This window comes from Salvelinus namaycush, unplaced genomic scaffold, assembly GCF_016432855.1.
Source record: "Salvelinus namaycush isolate Seneca unplaced genomic scaffold, SaNama_1.0 Scaffold275, whole genome shotgun sequence".
Classification (NCBI taxonomy): Eukaryota; Metazoa; Chordata; class Actinopteri; order Salmoniformes; family Salmonidae; genus Salvelinus; species Salvelinus namaycush.
The window spans coordinates 99,526-120,407 of NW_024059619.1; the positions used below are offsets into that span (position 1 = coordinate 99,526).

Consider the following 20,882-nt stretch of genomic DNA (forward strand, 5'->3'; position numbering starts at 1 on the left):
ATCTGCAGCGGTCTGTGCTGCTGATGAGTTACACTAGCTCAACGTTCTTTCTTTCTTTGCAGTGTCCACATGCTACAGCAGCACAGACAAGCAAAGCCCTCTTCATATGGATAGCTGTCCGTCAAGCACAATGTAGGGCACACAGCAATACTATCTCTGGCCACTGGGAGCATGATTGCAGCACAGTTCAGTTCCATGACACTGGGATGGTGTGCAGGAACAGAATGACTGAATGAAGAGCACGATTTGAATGACATAGGATATTTAGAATGAATCTGAAATATTCAAGAAGATATTGGCACTTTAAGTAAACTTGAATTACTGTGCTACCTTGTGCGAGGATAGCCTATGTGCTGAATGAATAGAGGATACAATGCATGTAACATGTTTCATATCGACTATATACAAATCACATTTTATGATATTGATTCTAACTACAAACTAAGACGAGTAAATGTTTAGGAAGATCTTATTAAAGGATGAAAATTTAGAAATGTTCAATCAATGAAGGTGAATATAACTCAGTGAGTATAACTCAGTGTCAGAGATGTAGAATAGAGATCATTGGAAAACAGTCTTGTATCTAGTACTTCCTACATTATTGCTGGTTTACATTGACGTCAGATGAAATGACAGCAACATGAAACTGAATGCAAATAATACAGAGACACAATTGAACACAGACAATGTACCAAAGCCAAAAGCAAAACCCCACGGGGGGAAAAAACAGATTCGCAATGAATCAATACAATACACCTGACATTCAAAACATTTACCGTCTCATTTGCAATGTAGCTGGCAAAAACACTTAGCAATGAGTTCAAAAGTGAACTGGGGGCCGCATAAAAAATGTTCGATCAATGATGAAAGCACAAAATGAATTGACTGCTTATGCAATAAGAAATCAATGTGCTATTATGTGTTCACATTGTAGCAGCAGCAACAGCTAAGAAACCAGTAGCACAACAAAGCTAGATCCACATCACAGCCTTGAAAACAGACTATAGAGAGGAGGGAAACATGCGACGTGGGATATACACACAAACAGTAAAAACATGCACATGTGCACACGCCACACACACACACACGCACACACGCACACAGACACACACACACACAGACACACAGACACACAGACACACAGACACACAGACACACACACACACACACACACACACACACACACACACACACACACACACACACACACACACACACACACACACACACACACACACACACACACACACACACACACACACACACACACACACACACAGAGACACACACACACACACACACACACACACACACACACACAGACACACACGCACACAGGCACACACACACGCCACACACACACACACACACACAGAGACACACACACACACACACACACACACACACACACACAGACACACACGCACACAGACACACGCACACAGGCACACAGACACACACACGCACGCACGCACACACACCTTCCTCTGATGGTTTATCCAACTCAGCCTGGTGGATTCCTCCCCCGTTGAGGACTTTATGAGTCTCGGCCTGCGGACAGGGCAAAGCCTGGGGCTCGCTTACAATATCAACATGCTCTAAGAGAATGTCTGTGGGCTGCTGATCAGAATCCTCCCCCTGTTGACCTGGGTACTCCTCCTCAGGAGCTGCTGAGACTTGGGTAACCTCCACCTCCTTCTCCTCCTCCTCCTCCTCAGGGGGAGTAGGGACAACCTCTAGTCTCTCCTCTTTGGGAAGGGGAAGACAGGGACAGGACAGGGAGATGGACATGGATAACACAGACAGGGCTTACTACACAATAGGATAACACAGACAGGGCTTACTACACAATAGGATAACACCGGTGAGGCACTTTCAGCTCTGTCGGAGGCAATGACCTACAATATAATGTGGCTATAAAATGTGGTGTTTTTGGAAACATTCTAACACAATTAAAATTTATCTTTAAAGCATGCAGACACAAATCAATACATTAATTGTAGTGATCTTCTGCAAGTATTCCTGCAATTACAGGTAAATTCATGAAAGGACCCTCAAATGGTCTGGTAAGTTTAGAAGTATGTACCAAAGATGTGCTCAGTTGGAATTCCATGCAGCGTAATACAGCGGCCAGCATTATGTGGGGGGAATAGTTAGCGTGTGTGTTGTTACTGGTCGGTGCTGTGAGGAGAGCTGAAAGCCGTGATGTCATCTACAGCAAGTGTAAATAAACAGGTGAGAAACACAAAAGGGGAGAGCAGCAAGAAAGAGAGAGAGAGAGGAGAGAGAGAGAAAGAGAGAGAGAGAGAGAAAGAGAGAGAGAGAGAGAAAGAGAGAGAGACACAGAGAGATAGAGAGAGAGAGACAAAGAGAGAGAGAGAGAGACAAAGAAAGAGAGAGACAGACACAGAGAGAGAGAGAGAGACAAAGAGAGAGAGACAAAGAGAGAGAGAGAGAGACAAAGAGAGAAAGAGAGAGAGACACAGAGAGAGAGAGAGAGACAAAGAGAGAGAGACAAAGAGAGAGAGAGAGAGACAAAGAGAGAGAGAGAGACACAGAGAGAGAGACACAGAGAGAGAGAGAGAGAGAGAGAGAGAGAGAGAGAGAGAGAGAGAGAGAGAGAGTGAAGAAGGTGTACATTTACAGAAAGAAGGTGGGTAGAGTCTAGGAGATTGGGTGAGGGGTGACAGGTAAGGGAAACCGAGAGATCAACCATGCATGGTTCACAGGTGATTCTACACAGACCAGACACTTAAGGGTACAGTGTTATGGTGCAGTGTTAGGGTACAGTGCAAGCCTACTGCTCTGAGCTGCGTGTGCAAAGCTGTCATCAAGGCAAAGGGTGGCTACTTTGAAGAATCTAAAATCTAAAATCTATTTTTATATGTTTAACTTTTTTTTGGTTACTACATGATTCCATATGTGTTATTTCATAGTTTTGATGTCTTCACTATTATTCTACAAAGTAGAAAATAGTAAAAATAAAGAAAAACCCTGGAATGAGTAGGTGTGTCCAAACTTTTGACTGGTACTGTATATATATATACACTGCTCAAAAAAATAAAGGGAACACTAAAATAACACATCCTAGATCTGAATGAATGAAATATTCTTATTAAATACTTTTTTCTTTACATAGTTGAATGTGCTGACACTCAAAATTAAAGTGGAAAACCACACTACAGGCTAATCCAACTTTGATGTAATGTCCTTAGAACAAGTCAAAATGAGGCTCAGTAGTGTGTGTGGCCTCCACGTGCCTGTATGACCTCCCTACAACGCCTGGGCATGCTCCTGATGAGGTGGCGGATGGTCTCCTGAGGGATCTCCTCCCAGACCTGGACTAAAGCATCCGCCAACTCCTGGACAGTCTGTGGTGCAACGTGGCGTTGGTGGATGGAGCGAGACATGATGTCCCAGATGTGCTCAATTGGATTCAGGTCTGGGGAACGGGCGGGCCAGTCCATAGCATCAATGCCTTCCTCTTGCAGGAACTGCTGACACACTCCAGCCACATGAGGTCTAGCATTGTCTTGCATTAGGAGGAACCCAGGGCCAACCGCACCAGCATATGGTCTCACAAGGGGTGTGAGGATCTCATCTCGGTACCTAATGGCAGTCAGGCTACCTCTGGCGAGCACATGGAGGCCCCCCAAAGAAATGCCACCCCACACCATGACTGACCCACCGCCAAACCGGTCATGCTGGAGGATGTTGCAGGCAGCAGAACGTTCTCCACGGCGTCTCCAGACTCTGTCATGTCTGTCACATGTGCGTGTGAACCTGCTTTCATCTGTGAAGAGCACAGTGGCGAATTTGCCAATCTTGGTGTTCTCTGGCAAATGCCAAACGTCCTGCACGGTGTTGGGCTGTAAGCACAACCCCCACCTGTGGACGTCGGGCCCTCATACCACCCTCATGGAGTCTGTTTCTGACCGTTTGAGCAGACACATGCACATTTGTGGCCTGCTGGAGGTCATTTTGCAGGGCTCTGGCAGTGCTCCTCCTTGCACAAAGGCGGAGGTAGCGGTCCTGCTGCTGGGTTGTTGCCCTCCTACGGCCTCCTCCACGTCTCCTGATGTACTGGCCTGTCTCCTGGTAGCGCCTCCATGCTCTGGACACTACGCTGACAGACACAGCAAACCTTCTTGCCACAGCTCGCATTGATGTGCCATCCTGGATGAGCTGCACTACCTGAGCCACTTGTGTGGGTTGTAGACTCCGTCTCATGCTACCACTAGAGTGAAAGCACCGCCAGCATTCAAAAGTGACCAAAACATCAGCCAGGAAGCATAGGAACTGAGAAGTGGTCTGTGGTCACCACCTGCAGAACCACTCCTTTATTGGGGGTGTCTTGCTAATTGCCTATCATTTCCACCTTTTGTCTATTCCATTTGCACAACAGCATGTGACATTTATTGTCAATCAGTGTTGCTTCCTAAGTGGACAGTTTGATTTCACAGAAGTGTGATTGACTTGGAGTTACATTGTGTTGTTTAAGTGTTCCCTTTATTTTTTTGAGCAGTGTATATAAATGTGATGGGATGTATAGACATTATGGACAGTATATGGATAGAATATGTATTAATCTGTAGAATACGTAGGATAGAATAGTATATGTACAGCAATAGTTTAATAGAATGGCCTTGACTAGAATACAATATATCCATATGAAATGGGTAAAACAGTATGTAAACATTATTAAAGTGACCAGTGCAAGGTTGAGTCACCGGGTGGTAGCCGGCTAGTGACAAGCAAAACACAGACACAAAGACAGGGGGAAACCAGTACCAGTTGACCCATGCGAAGGAAAGACACGGCTAAGATGAATAAAGAAGGGAAGACACGGCTAAGATAAATAAAGAAGGGAAGACGCGGCTAAGATAAATAAAGAAGGGAAGAAAAAGGAAGGAGTAGAAGAGTCCCATCATGCATCATCAACACCCAGAGGAAGGTGTGTGAGTGTGTTACCTCCCAACTGATATACACCTATCACTCCTGTCACGCACACATACACTCATCCTCTCACCCTGTCTCAAGAGTGTGTGTGTGTGTGTGTGTGTGTGTGTGTGTGTGTGTGTGTGTGTGTGTGTGTGTGTGTGTGTGTGTGTGTGTGTGTGTGTGTGTGTGTGTGTGTGTGTGTGTGTGTGTGTGTGTGTGTGTGTGCGTGCTTGCTTGCTTGCGTGTGTGTTCTTGAGTGTTTGTGCACGTGGACAAGCTTCTGTGTGCATACCTTGCTCCATGGGTCCGATCTGCTCTGCCGACGGAGAGGGGGGAGGGGAGGGAGGCAGGTTGGCAGAGTCCTCCACTGTGAAGGGAAAGAGACAGACAGGGTAGACAACACATGGATGGAGGGAAGATACACAACAAACCACACCAACAGCGCTGTGGCTGTATTGTACGTATGTGTGTGTGTGTCTCTGGGGAGTGTGTTGTCCGGCTGGGGGGATGTTCTGTTGTGTGGGAGAGCTACGTAGCAGCACATTTAGGCTGCATCTCAAATGGCACACTATTTCTCTAGATGGGCCCTGGTCAAATGTAGTGCACTACATAGGGAGCAGTGTGCCATTTGGGCCACAGTCTCAAGCCCCCTGGTCTGAGCCTCTCTGATTGGCTTAATAGGAAGGGTGTTTTTGCTGAGTCACTGTAGGCCGAGAATCTCCCATTCAGACTGAGAGAAAAGATAAACAGTGCTCAACAGTTTTCTGAATAGACTCTATTGAGGCAGAACAGATTCTGAATATATTGAAGACATTGAGGATATTGAAGATGCAAGTTACTGAGCCCATATTTAGAATGCATGTTGTACTCGCTAGTAAGTCAATGCAATTGTTGTCAGTCAGTATGCGTGTCATAGTCCTATGACCTGTAACAGCCCGAATAACATTGGTTTAAAGCTACAGTCTGGGATTAGAAAAAACAACTAAATGGTGCCACTTCTGTTCTGGTACTACATCTGAGGGATTAGGACGGGGGAATGTAACCCCTCTGGAATGGATGTGTAGATGGATGTACCAAACCCAGACTGTAGCTTTAACAAGCGGCAGAGAGCACCGGCAAAACGGCAGTCACAGCTAAAGACTATCCTAACAGCCAAACGGCAGTCACAGCTAAAGACTATCCTAACAGCCAAACGGCAGTCACAGCTAAAGACTATCCTAACAGCCAAACGGCAGTCACAGCTAAAGACTATCCTAACAGCCAAACGGCAGTCACAGCTAAAGACTATCCTAACAGCCAAACGGCAGTCACAGCTAAAGACTATCCTAACAGCCAAACGGCAGTCACAGCTAAAGACTATCCTAACAGCCAAACGGCAGTCACAGCTAAAGACTATCCTAACAGCCAAACGGCAGTCACAGCTAAAGACTATCCTAACAGCCAAACGGCAGTCACAGCTAAAGACTATCCTAACAGCCAAACGGCAGTCACAGCTAAAGACTATCCTAACAGCCAAACGGCAGTCACAGCTAAAGACTATCCTAACAGCCAAACGGCAGTCACAGCTAAAGACTATCCTAACAGCCAAACGGCAGTCACAGCTAAAGACTATCCTAACAGCCAAACGGCATCACAGCTAAAGACTATCCTAACAGCCAAACGGCAGTCACAGCTAAAGACTATCCTAACAGCCAAACGGCAGTCACAGCTAAAGACTATCCTAACAGCAAAACGGCAGTCACAGCTAAAGACTATCCTAACAGCCAAACGGCAGTCACAGCTAAAGACTATCCTAACAGCCAAACGGCATCACAGCTAAAGACTATCCTAAAAGCCAAACGGCAGTCACAGCTAAAGACTATCCTAACAGCCAAACGGCAGTCACAGCTAAAGACTATCCTAACAGCCAAACGGCATCAACAGCACAATGATGATGTCATTCTACAGCCAGGGAAACAGGCTTGACAGACACCTTACCTTACCCTGCAGTATGTCCCATGCCACTCACGGGGGCCAGCGTAAGTTGGTTACTGTAGCCTGGTATAAGGCTATCAGTGTGATGCTAGTGCGTCATACCCTTTTCACACCTATCGTGCCGACCTGCCACGGCTCTGCTCAGTAGTGTGAAAGAAGGTATTGTAGGGAACTCTGTCACGAAGGCCTACCTGAGGACAGTCTCCTAGTAGAGTCCTGCTTGTCCTGCTCCTGCTTGAGCACGGCCACCGCCTCTGCTGTCACCTTCTCAACTATACGGGCTGACACTTGCTCTGCACGCGGACACACACACACACACACACACACACACACACACACACACACACACACACACACACACGTATAGAAACGCAGACACACACACATATACAAGCAGAATTGCAGACACAGACACACACACACACACACAGCCAGACACGCAGACAAACAAACATTGAGACACATGCACAAGCACACAAACACCTGATCTAACCTCTGTCACTGAATGACTTCATACGTCACTGAAGAACGCCATCTTATTTAACCAGGTCCATGTCCCTAAAAGGTGCCCTAGGCCACTGAAAAACGCCATCTTATTTAACCATGTCCAGGTCCCTAAAAGGTGCCCTGGGCCACTGAAGAACGCCATCTTATTTAACCATGTCCAGGTCCCTAAAAGGTGCCCTGGGCCACTGAAGAACGCCATCTTATTTAACCATGTCCAGGTCCCTAAAAGGTGCCCTGGGCCACTGAAGAACGCCATCTTATTTAACCATGTCCAGGTCCCTAAAAGGTGCCCTGGGCCACTGAAGAACGCCATCTTATTTAACCATGTCCAGGTCCCTAAAAGGTGCCTTGGGCCACTGAAGAACGCCATCTTATTTAACCATGTCCATGTCCCTAAAAGGTGCCCTGGGTCACTGAAGAACGCCATCTTATTTAACCATGTCCAGGTCCCTAAAAGGTGCCCTGGGCCACTGAAGAACGCCATCTTATTTAACCATGTCCAGGTCCCTAAAAGGTGCCCTGGGCCACTGAAGAACGCCATCTTATTTAACCATGTCCAGGTCCCTAAAAGGTGCCCTAGGCCACTGAAGAATGCCATCTTATTTAACCATGTCCAGGTCCCTAAAAGGTGCCCTAGACCACCTGCGGTCAGTTAATTACTAGAGTGGTGGAAACCTTAGGAGGTCCCTATAGAGTGGTTAGTCGCTTGGACCATGCCAGTCCTTTAGGACCATGCCAATGTGCTACTCTGTTACAGTAAACTCAACCTGAAGGACAAAACCAGTACTTTACACAGTCACATCCTTCCTTATCAGCAAGTCTTACTGTAATCATAGAATCAGCCTACTATACACATCTACAGGTAAACCACCAACTCCAACGAGGTCCCTAAAACCCTGTAGGGATACAGCTCCAGCTATTTCCCTCAGGGGCTCAAGCAAACCTCAACGAGGCTGCATGGTAACACCCACCGATTCAGTTAACATGTGGCTATGCCCCCCCAGTGCTCTCTCACCTGCTGTTGCAGCATGTCCTCCGTGATAGCCGTTCTCTCTGTAAGAGGAGAAGCCGTTCTCTCCGTGGCCAGCGAGGGCAGCTGACTGGTCCTGGGCTCCGTTAGTGGGAGGAGCCCAGTGAGAGGAGCTGTTGTCCTCGGGCTGCCGACTGTCTGCCATGACAACTAGACACTGGAGAGGAAAGAAAGGGGGAAGGAGTGGGGGGAGAGAGAGGGGGGAGGGAAGAGGAAGAGGGGGGTGAGAGATAGGGGGTAGCGGTAGAGAGAGAGAGGAAGATGGAGGAGAGGGAGGGTGAGAAATAGAGAGAGAGAAAGAGAAAGGGATAGAGAGAGAGAGAGAGAGATGAAGAGAGAGAGAGACAGAGAGAGCGAGAGAGAGCGAGAGAGAGAGACAGAGAGAGAGACAGAGAGAGAGACAGAGAGAGCGAGAGCGAGAGACAGAGACAGAGACAGAGACAGAGACAGAGAGAGAGAGAGAGAGAGAGAGAGAGAGAGAGAGAGAGAGAGAGAGAGAATAATAAAGGTTAAAGCAATAAAAAGACTGGCAGCTCAAATCCATCAGTAAATGACAATGCAGTATTGCACAACCCCCACACCAAGCCTCTATCAGGCATAAAGGGACACTTCCTAGTGTCCTCAGTATAGAGTCTGCCTGGCACATACTTGGCATACCTAGGGCCTAAGGCAGGGGTAGGCAACAGGGAAGGGTCTGGAAATCTGTCACTATATCGAGGTATGGCACCAGTTTGAGCTCAACCAGCACGTAGACTATATGGCCTTGCCTCTGCTCAACATCCCACATCCCACTGGGTGAGACAGGGACAGAGGCCTGTGAGGAAGGGCACAGGAGGTTGGTGGCACCTTAATCGGGGAGGACAGACTCGTGGTAATGGCTGGAATGGAATGAGTGGAATGGCTCATTCCACGGCTCATAATAATGGCTGGAATGGAGCGAATAAATGGTATCAAACACATAGAAACCATGTTTGATACCATTTAATTCGCTCCATTCCAGCCATTATTATGAGCCGTCCTCCCCTCAGCAGCCTTCACTGGGAAGGGGGTTATGTTCAGGAAGGGGGTTATGTTTGAGGAAGGGGGTTATGTAGGGTGAATGAAGGGGACATCCAGAGAAGGACTAGTATAGAAGGACTAAACCCAAGAAGGACTAAGTCTTCATAAGGCTGTGTGGAACATGGACCACCTGTCTCACTCTCAACCCTAACATGCTCAAATCAACAACAACAACTACAGTCTGATTCTCTGCCCTTCTCCTCATGTCTGCTCTTGTATACTTCCCCTCAAGGAGCTAAACAGAATGGACTCTTGTGAGGTAAACGGGTAAAACTACCTCAAGCCATGCTTGCACCAATCCAATGCTTTTAAATGCATACTTCTGGAGAAGGGTAGATGAATGCATACTTCTGGAGAAGGGTAGAGGAATGCATACTTCTGGAGAAGGGTAGAGGAATGCATACTTCTGGAGAAGGGTAGAGGAATGCATACTTCTGGAGAAGGGTAGAGGAATGCATACTTCTGGAGAAGGGTAGAGGAATGCATACTTCTGGAGAAGGGTAGAGGAATGCATACTTCTGGAGAAGGGTAGAGGAATGCATACTTCTGGAGAAGGGCAGAGGAATGCATACTTCTGGAGAAGGGTAGAGGAATGGGAAGGCAGACAGGCTTTATTTCAGCCACTCAGTAGTGTAAATAACAAACACATTAACTGGGCTCTGCAGCCTTTACAATTCAATTGGGAGTTTAAAGAGAAACAGATTTGATTTGTCTCGTGCCCTCTCGCCTTAGCAGTAAGAATCATGCATATTATGATCCAGTGGAGAGACCAAAATGAGAAGAGTCAACACACACACACACACAGACACCATAAGGAGATGGTTACCATGGTAACAGGCCCTACAAGTCAGCTGGGATCCCACAGATGGGCCAGACAGGCTTCTAAGTACATACGCACACACACACACACACACACACACACACACACACACACACACACACACACACACACACACACACACACACACACGAACGCACATGCACGACACGCACACTTCGCCCATCTGCACATGGCAGGGAGACCACAGCTCTCATTATCTGTGATTCCCCACATCATCAGATGTAGTCAACCCTCAGTCAGGGAACAGACAAGATGTAGTCAACCCTCAGTCAGGGAACAGACAAGACGTAGTCAACCCTCAGTCAGGGAACAGACAAGATGTAGTCAACCCTCAGTCAGGGAACAGACAAGATGTAGTCAACCCTCAGTCAGGGAACAGACAAGATGTAGTCAACCCTCAGTCAGGGAACAGACAAGACGTAGTCAACCCTCAGTCAGGGAACAGACAAGATGTAGTCAACCCTCAGTCAGGGAACAGACTAGATGTAGTCAACCCTCAGTCAGGGAACAGACAAGATGTAGTCAACCCTCAGTCAGGGAACAGACAAGATGTAGTCAACCCTCAGTCAGGGAACAGACAAGATGTAGTCAACCCTCAGTCAGGGAACAGACAAGATGTAGTCAACCCTCAGTCAGGGAACAGACAAGATGTAGTCAACCCTCAGTCAAGGATTGCGGAGGACACAGACGTCGGTATTTCCTCTTATGAATCCGGTGAAGAAAGTTATACTTTCTAATGTGCCACCATTCGTTAGAGATGAAGTGTTGGAGGGAGAATTGACTCGTCAGGGTCAACTTGTATCTATGAAGTGTTGGAGGGAGAATTCTCTCGTCAAGGTCAACTTGTATCTATGAAGTGTTGGAGGGAGAGTTCTCTCGTCAGGGTCAACTTGTATCTATGAAGTGTTGGAGGGAGAGTTCTCTCGTCAGGGTCAACTTGTATCTATGAAGTGTTGGAGGGAGAGTTCTCTCCTCATGGTCAACTTGTATCTATGAAGTGTTGGAGGGAGAGTTCTCTCGTCAGGGTCAACTTGTATCTATGAAGTGTTGGAGGGAGAGTTCTCTCGTCAGGGTCAACTTGTATCTATGAAGTGTTGGAGGAGAGTTCTCTCGTCAGGGTTAACTTGTATCTATGAAGTGTTGGAGGGAGAGTTCTCTCGTCAGGGTCAACTTGTATCTATGAAGTGTTGGAGGGAGAGTTCTCTCCTCATGGTCAACTTGTATCTATGAAGTGTTGGAGGGAGAGTTCTCTCGTCAGGGTCAACTTGTATCTATGAAGTGTTGGAGGGAGAGTTCTCTCGTCAGGGTTAACTTGTATCTATGAAGTGTTGGAGGGAGAGTTCTCTCGTCAGGGTCAACTTGTATCTATGAAGTGTTGGAGGGAGAGTTCTCTCGTCAGGGTCAACTTGTATCTATGAAGTGTTGGAGGGAGAGTTCTCTCGTCAGGGTCAACTTGTATCTATGAAGTGTTGGAGGGAGAGTTCTCTCGTCAGGGTCAACTTGTATCTATGAAGTGTTGGAGGGAGAGTTCTCTCGTCAGGGTCAACTTGTATCTATGAAGTGTTGGAGGGAGAATTCTCTCCTCATGGTCAACTTGTATCTATGAAGTGTTGGAGGAGAGTTCTCTCGTCAGGGTCAACTTGTATCTATGAAGTGTTGGAGGGAGAGTTCTCTCCTCATGGTCAACTTGTATCTATGAAGTGTTGGAGGAGAGTGTTATGCAGATGAATGAGGACCCAAAAGCGACTTAACAAAAACAGAGTCTTTATTCCAAACTTAAACAAAACGGTACTCCTGGATATATCTTAGATGACACCTGCTCACACGCAGCATCTGATGAAGGCAAAAACACGACAGGGCGGAACCAGGACGCCTGCTCACACGCAGCATCTGATGAAGGCAAAAACACGACAGGGCGGAACCAGGACACGGAACAGCAAACATCAAACAAAGATCCGACAAGGACAGAAGCGGAAAACAGAGGGAGAAATAGGAACTCTAATCAGAGGGCAAAATAGGGGACAGGTGTGAAAGATTAAATGAGGTAGTTAGGAGAATGAGGAACAGCTGGGAGCAGGAACGGAACGATAGAGAGAGAGCGAGAGAGGAAGAGAGGGAGGGGAAGAGAGAGGGAAAGAACCTACTAAGACCAGCAGAGGGAGACAAATGGAAGGGAAGCACAGGGACAAGACATGATAATCAAAAGACAAAACATGACAGTACCCCCCCACTCACCGAGCGCCTCCTGGCGCACTCGAGGAGGAACCCTGGCGGCAACGGAGGAAATCATTAATCAACGAACGGTCCAGCACGTCCCGAGATGGAACCCAACTCCTCTCCTCAGGACCGTAACCCTCCCAATCCACTAAGTACTGGTGACCACGTCCCCGAGAACGCATGTCCATGATCTTTCGTACCTTGTAAATAGGTGCGCCCTCGACAAGGACGGGAGGGGGGGAGGGAAGACGAACGGGAGCGCGAAGAAAAGGCTTGACACAAGAGACATGGAAGACAGGGTGGACGCGACGAAGATGTCGCGGAAGAAGCAGTCGCACAGCGACAGGATTGACGACCTGAGAGACACGGAACGGACCAATGAACCGCGGAGTCAACTTGCGAGAAGCTGTCGTAAGGGGAAGGTTACGAGTGGAAAGCCACACTCTCTGACCGCGACAATACCTAGGACTCTTAATCCTACGTTTATTGGCGGCTCTCACAGTCTGCGCCCTGTAACGGCAAAGTGCAGACCTGACCCTCCTCCAAGTGCGCTCACAACGTTGGACAAAAGCCTGAGCGGAGGGAACGCTGGACTCGGCGAGCTGGGACGAGAACAGAGGAGGCTGGTAACCAAGACTACTCTGAAACGGAGATAGCCCTGTAGCAGACGAAGGAAGCGAGTTGTGAGCGTACTCAGCCCAGGGGAGCTGTTCTGCCCAAGACGCAGGGTTTCGAAACGAAAGGCTGCGTAAAATGCGACCAATCGACTGATTGGCCCTTTCTGCTTGACCGTTAGACTGGGGATGAAACCCGGAAGAGAGACTGACGGAAGCACCGATCAAACGACAGAACTCCCTCCAAAACTGTGACGTGAATTGCGGACCTCTGTCTGAAACGGCGTCTAACGGGAGGCCATGAATTCTGAACACATTCTCAATGATGATTTGTGCCGTCTCCTTAGCGGAAGGAAGCTTAGCGAGGGGAATGAAATGTGCCGCCTTAGAGAACCTATCGATAACCGTAAGAATCACAGTCTTCCCCGCAGACGAAGGCAGACCGGTAATAAAGTCTAAGGCGATGTGAGACCATGGTCGAGAAGGAATGGGAAGCGGTCTGAGACGACCGGCAGGAGGAGAGTTACCTGACTTAGTCTGCGCGCAGTCCGAACAAGCAGCCACGAAACGGCGCGTGTCCCGCTCCTGAGTAGGCCACCAAAACCGCTGGCGAATAGAAGCAAGCGTACCCCGAACACCGGGGTGGCCAGCTAACTTGGCAGAATGAGCCCACTGAAGAACAGCCAGACGAGTAGGGACAGGAACAAACAGAAGGTTACTAGGACAAGCGCGCGGCGACGCAGTGTGAGTGAGCGCTTGCTTTACCTGTCTCTCAATTCCCCAGACAGTCAACCCGACAACACGCCCTTCAGGGAGAATCCCCTCGGGGTCGGTAGAAACCACAGAAGAACTAAAGAGACGGGATAAGGCATCAGGCTTGGTGTTCTTATTCCCCGGGCGATAGGAAATCACGAACTCGAAACGAGCGAAAAACAACGCCCAACGAGCTTGACGTGCATTAAGTCGTTTGGCAGAACGGATGTACTCAAGGTTCTTATGGTCAGTCCAAACGACAAAAGGAACGGTCGCCCCCTCCAACCACTGTCGCCATTCGCCTATGGCTAAGCGGATAGCGAGCAGTTCGCGGTTACCCACATCATAGTTGCGTTCCGATGGCGACAGGCGATGAGAAAAGTAAGCGCAAGGATGAACCTTATCGTCAGACTGGAAGCGCTGGGACAGAATGGCTCCCACGCCCACCTCTGAAGCGTCAACCTCGACAATAAATTGTTTAGTGACGTCAGGAGTAACAAGGATAGGAGCGGATGTAAAACGCTTCTTGAGGAGATCAAAAGCTCCCTGGGCGGAACCGGACCACTTAAAGCAAGTCTTGACAGAAGTCAGAGCTGTGAGAGGGGCAGCCACTTGACCGAAATTACGAATGAAACGCCGATAGAAATTAGCGAAACCGAGAAAGCGCTGCAACTCGACACGTGACTTAGGGACGGGCCAATCGCTGACAGCCTGGACCTTAGCGGGATCCATCTGAATGCCTTCAGCGGAAATAACAGAACCAAGAAAAGTGACAGAGGAGACATGAAAGGCGCACTTCTCAGCCTTCACGTAGAGACAATTCTCTAAAAGGCGCTGGAGTACACGTCGAACGTGCTGAACATGAATCTCGAGTGACGGTGAAAAAATCAGGATATCGTCAAGGTAAACGAAAACAAAGATGTTCAGCATGTCTCTCAGTACATCATTGACTAATGCCTGAAAGACCGCTGGAGCATTAGAGAGACCGAACGGCAGAACCCGGTATTCAAAATGCCCTAACGGAGTGTTAAACGCCGTTTTCCACTCGTCCCCCTCTCTGATGCGTACGAGATGGTAAGCGTTACGAAGGTCCAACTTAGTAAAGAACCTGGCTCCCTGCAGCATCTCGAAGGCTGACGACATAAGGGGAAGCGGATAACGATTCTTAACCGTTATGTCATTCAGCCCTCGATAATCCACACAGGGGCGCAGAGTACCGTCCTTCTTCTTAACAAAGAAAAACCCCGCTCCGGCGGGAGAGGAAGAAGGCACCACGGTACCGGCGTTGAGAGAAACAGACAGATAATCCTCGAGAGCCTTACGTTCGGGAGCCGACAGAGAGTAAAGTCTACCCCGAGGGGGAGTGGTCCCCGGAAGGAGATCAATACAACAATCATACGACCGGTGAGGAGGAAGGGAGCTGGCTCTGGACCGACTGAAGACCGTGCGCAGATCATGATATTCCTCCGGCACTCCTGTCAAGTCACCAGGTTCCTCCTGAGTAGAGGGGACAGAAGACACAGGAGGGATAGCAGACATTAAACACTTCACATGACAAGAAACGTTCCAGGATAGGATAGAATTACTAGACCAATTAATAGAAGGATTATGACATACTAGCCAGGGATGACCCAAAACAACAGGTGTAAAAGGTGAACGAAAAATCAAAAAGGAAATGGTCTCACTGTGGTTACCAGATACTGTGAGGGTTAAAGGTAGTGTCTCACATCTGATACTGGGGAGAAGACTACCATCTAAGGCGAACATGGGCGTGGGCTTCCCTAACTGTCTGAGAGGAATGTCATGTTTCCGAGCCCATGCTTCGTCCATAAAACAACCCTCAGCCCCAGAGTCTATCAAGGCACTGCAGGAAGCAGCCGAACCGGTCCAGCGTAGATGGACCGACAAGGTAGTACAGGATCTTGATGGAGAGACCTGAGTAGTAGCGCTCACCAGTAGCCCTCCGCTTACTGATGAGCTCTGGCCTTTTACTGGACATGACATGACAAAATGTCCAGCAGAACCGCAATAGAGACAAAGGCGGTTGGTGATTCTCCGTTCCCTCTCCTTAGTCGAGATGCGAATACCTCCCAGCTGCATGGGCTCAGTCTCTGAGCTGATGGGAGAAGATGGTTGAGATGCGGAGAGGGGAAACACCGTTAACGCGAGCTCTCTTCCACGAGCTCGGTGACGAAGATCTACCCGTCGTTCTATGCGGATGGCGAGTGCAATCAAAGAGTCCATGCTGGAAGGAACCTCCCGGGAGAGAATCTCATCCTTAACCTCAGCGTGAAGTCCCTCCAGAAAACGAGCGAGCAACGCCGGCTCGTTCCAGTCACTGGATGCAGCAAGAGTGCGAAACTCTATAGAGTAATCCGTTATGGATCGATCACCTTGACATAGGGAAGCCAGGACCCTGGAAGCCTCCTTCCCAAAAACTGAACGATCAAAAACCCGTATCATCTCCTCTTTAAAGCTCTGATAATCGTTAGTACACTCAGCCCTTGCCTCCCAGATAGCTGTGCCCCACTCCCGAGCCCGACCAGTAAGGAGTGATATGACGTAGGCGATCCGAGCTCTCTCTCGTGAGTATGTGTTGGGCTGGAGAGAAAACACAATATCACACTGGGTCAGAAAGGAGCGGCACTCAGTGGGTTGCCCAGAGTAACATGGTGGGTTATTAACCCTAGGTTCCGAAGACTCGGAAGACCAGGAAGTAACAGGTGGCACGAGACGAAGACTCTGAAACTGTCCTGAGAGGTTGGAAACCTGAGCGGCCAGGGTCTCAACGGCATGACGAGCAGCAGACAATTCCTGCTCGTGTCTGCCGAGCATTGCTCCCTGGATCTCGATGGCAGTGTTGCGAGAATCCGTAGTCGCTGGGTCCATACTGGTCGGATCTTTCTGTTATGCAGATGAATGAGGACCCAAAAGCGACTTAACAAAAACAGAGTCTTTATTCCAAACTTAAACAAAACGGTACTCCTGGATATATCTTAGATGACACCTGCTCACACGCAGCATCTGATGAAGGCAAAAACACGACAGGGCGGAACCAGGACGCCTGCTCACACGCAGCATCTGATGAAGGCAAAAACACGACAGGGCGGAACCAGGACACGGAACAGCAAACATCAAACAAAGATCCGACAAGGACAGAAGCGGAAAACAGAGGGAGAAATAGGAACTCTAATCAGAGGGCAAAATAGGGGACAGGTGTGAAAGATTAAATGAGGTAGTTAGGAGAATGAGGAACAGCTGGGAGCAGGAACGGAACGATAGAGAGAGAGCGAGAGAGGAAGAGAGGGAGGGGAAGAGAGAGGGAAAGAACCTACTAAGACCAGCAGAGGGAGACAAATGGAAGGGAAGCACAGGGACAAGACATGATAATCAAAAGACAAAACATGACAGAGAGTTCTCTCGTCAGGGTCAACTTGTATCTATGAAGTGTTGGAGGGAGAGTTCTCTCCTCATGGTCAACTTGTATCTATGAAGTGTTGGAGGGAGAGTTCTCTCCTCATGGTCAACTTGTATCTATTAAGTGTTGGAGGGAGAGTTCTCTCGTCAGGGTCAACTTGTATCTATGAAGTGTTGGAGGGAGAGTTCTCTCGTCAGGGTCAACTTGTATCTATGAAGTGTTGGAGGGAGGGTTCTCTCGTCAGGGTCAACTTGTATCTACAATTAATAAGGTTATTTCTGGACGCAAAGCTCCTTTGTTGAAACATGTCGTGTCTCATAGGAGACAAGTGCACATGATTTTAAAGAAGGACACTGACCTACTGAATTTAGCGTTTAGTTTTAAGATTGACGGGTTTGATTGTGTTCTACACTTCTGCTGAATCAATGAAATGCTTTGGCTGTGGAAGAGAGGGGCATTTGGTACGTTGTTGTCCCGAGAACCAGCGCGCAGAGCCCGGTAGCAGCTCTAGCGCTGGTGCAGGTAATGCACCACCGCGAAGGGATGAACGTGAGACTGCGACTGGGGTCGCTGAGTCGGTGCTGGAAAATTAAAGTGGAGTTCAAGAGGAGATTGAAACAATGGAAAATGAAGCAGCTGTGTTTAAAGTATCGATGATTAAGAGGAAGAATTTAAGGGGTGATGAAGGTTCTAATTCTAAGAGGAAGTGGAGATGATAAATCAGTTGAGGGTAAACAGGTTGTAGAGATGTAGTTTTCCTCTGGGGAGGATAGCGAGAGGGAGTCACCTGACGCATCACAACAAAATAGTGAGAGAAATGGGGTGGAAGGGAGGTATGGGATTGAGAAGCTACGTCAATTTCTGAAATTGACAAAAGGGAAGAAATATATGTTTTCCCTGAAAGTGATTTGTTTATTAAACCAGCAAAGGTTTTGATGTCAAAAATAACGGGGAGAGGTTTGACAAGACCTGAAATCGCTAGACTCAAGAAAGCTGTTACGAGAGTGACAAGTGATTTAAATTCTAAAGGAAATGAAAGAGTTCAGTCACAGCCGTAACTCTGTAAAGAGATGTGTTTTCTGTCTCGTTCTCTGTATTTGTATTTCAGCCATGAGCAGTTTTAAGATTTGTTCTTTAAACGTAAATGGGGCGAGAGACGTGTAGTCATAAAAGCTCAAAAAGTAGGGGTGTGGCTATCCTGTTCTCAAAAGGGTTTTGCCTTTGTCATATGAGGTTGAAAGGTAGTTGAGGGGAGGTTATTAAATGTTATGTATGAAAACATCACTGTGTGTATATAAATGTATATGCCCCAGTAGTGGCAGAGACATCACAGACCATTGAGAAATGGAACACTAACGATTATTTATTTATTGCTGGGGATTTTAACTGCACAGTCAGCAATTTAGACAGAAACCACAAAGAACCTCATTTAGCCTCAAGGACTTTTTAAAAACGTCTTATTGTAACACATGAACTGTGTGATATTTGGCGGAGCCACCATGGAGGCACGAGACAGTACACAGGGGCCCAAGTGAGAGAACACCATCTCTCTGGCCAGGTTAGATAGGTTTTATTGTAACACTGTGTGATGTTTGGAGCCAACATGGAGGCACGAGACAGTACACAGGGGCCCAAGTGAGAGAACACCACCTCTCTGGCCAGGTTAGATAGGTTTTATTGTAACACTGTGTGATGTTTGGAGCCAACATGGAGGTACGAGACAGAACACATGGTCTAATGTGAGAGAGAACACCACCTCTCTGACCAGGTTAGATAGGTTTCATTGTAACACTGTGTGATGTTTGGAGCCAACATGGAGGCACGAGACAGAACACATGGTCTAATGTGAGAGAGAACACCATCTCTCTGACTAGGTTAGATAGGTTTCATTGTAACACTGTGTGATGTTTGGAGCCAACATGGAGGCACGAGACAGAACACATGGTCTAATGTGAGAGAGAACACCATCTCTCTGACTAGGTTAGATAGGTTTCACTGTAACACTGTGTGATGTTTGGAGCCAACATGGAGGCACGAGACAGTACACAGGGGCCCAAGTGAGAGAACACCACCTCTCTGGCCAGGTTAGATAGGTTTCATTGTAACACTGTGTGATGTTTGGAGCCAACATGGAGGCACGAGACAGTACACATGGTCTAATGTGAGAGAGAACACCATCTCTCTGACCAGGTTAGATAGGTTTCATTGTTTTGAGCATCAATCTCAGCTCTGTAAATCAAGTGTGATAACCCCAGTGGGTTTTTTGATAACTTTTGATAACATTGTTTAATAACATAGGAGGTGTACATTAAAAGTTGTAAAACCCAAAAGTGCATACTGGCATTTTAATATAACTTTATTGAGTGATGCTCACTTCAGGAAATGTTTAAGTTTTTTCTGGGAGAGGTGGAGGTCTCAAAATGCCAGTTTTGTATCCCTTCAACAGTGGTAGGATATAGGGAAAATCCAGATTCAACAATTCTGTAATAAATACACGATGAATGTCACCAGAGATATCATCAGATCAATTTTATTTTTTAATTTTACCTTTATTTAACTAGGAAAGTCAGTTAAGAACAAATTCATTTTTTCAATGACGGCCTAGGAACAGTGGGTTAACTGCGTTGTTCAATGAACGCTTTAGAGTCTGAAATAATGGAAATCCTGACGTTAGTTGAGGCCACAGGAGATCGAGGCCATACTCAGGCCCTCAAGAGGAAAACAGCCTCATTGGGGGCATTGGTGAAACTGAGAAGTATGTTTCAGGGAATCTCTGAAATGGATGCCTCATCCAAATTTGTCTTTGATTTAGAGAAAAAGAATGGACAAAGCAGAATTATTAATGGCCTCAAATCAGCTGTTGGACAGGAGCTCACTAGCCCTAGTGGAATTAGAAAGAGGACAGTAGAGTTCTATGCTGAGCTCTACTAGTGGAATTAGAAAGAGGACAGTAGAGTTCTATGCTGAGCTCTACTAGTGGAATTAGAAAGAGGACAGTAGAGTTCTATGCTGAGCTCTACAAGTGGAATTAGAAAGAGGGCAGTAGAGTTCTATGCTGAGCTCTACTAGTGGAATTAGAAAGAGGACAGTAGAGTTCTATGCTGAGCTCTACTAGTGGAATTAGAAAGAGGGCAGTAGAGTTCTATGCTGAGCTCTACTAGTGGAATTAGAAAGAGGACAGTAGAGTTCTATGCTGAGCTCTACTAGTGGAATTAGAAAGAACACAGTAGAGTTCTATGCTGAGCTCTACAAGTGGAATTAGAAAGAGGGCAGTAGAGTTCTATGCTGAGCTCTACTAGTGGAATTAGAAAGAGGGCAGTAGAGTTCTATGCTGAGCTCTACTAGTGGAATTAGAAAGAGGGCAGTAGAGTTCTATGCTGAGCTCTACAAGTGTGAATATAAAGAGGATAAAACAGTGACACAGCAGTTCCTAGATGGGCTCCCACAGGTGGCTGCAGAAGCTCAGGTTGAGCTAGAGCAACCATTGTCTTTGCAGAAGCTATACACTGCATTGGAAAATGGCATGGA

General features: G+C 47.4%; 1 protein-coding gene across 2 annotated transcripts in view; it reads right to left on the minus strand.

The window, feature by feature from the left end:
• Positions 1 to 20,882, minus strand: part of LOC120039491 (microtubule-associated protein tau-like) — a 111,572-nt gene that overhangs the window by 22,492 nt on the left and 68,198 nt on the right. For both annotated transcript variants that reach the window (XM_038984903.1, XM_038984902.1), the window contains exons 4-6: positions 8,438 to 8,609; positions 5,234 to 5,308; positions 1,482 to 1,748 (exon numbers count right to left, since the gene is read on the minus strand). In XM_038984903.1, the coding sequence (XP_038840831.1) occupies positions 1,482 to 1,748; positions 5,234 to 5,308; positions 8,438 to 8,597 (502 nt within the window). In that variant the 5' untranslated portion in view covers positions 8,598 to 8,609. The remainder of the gene's footprint in view (positions 1 to 1,481; positions 1,749 to 5,233; positions 5,309 to 8,437; positions 8,610 to 20,882) is intronic.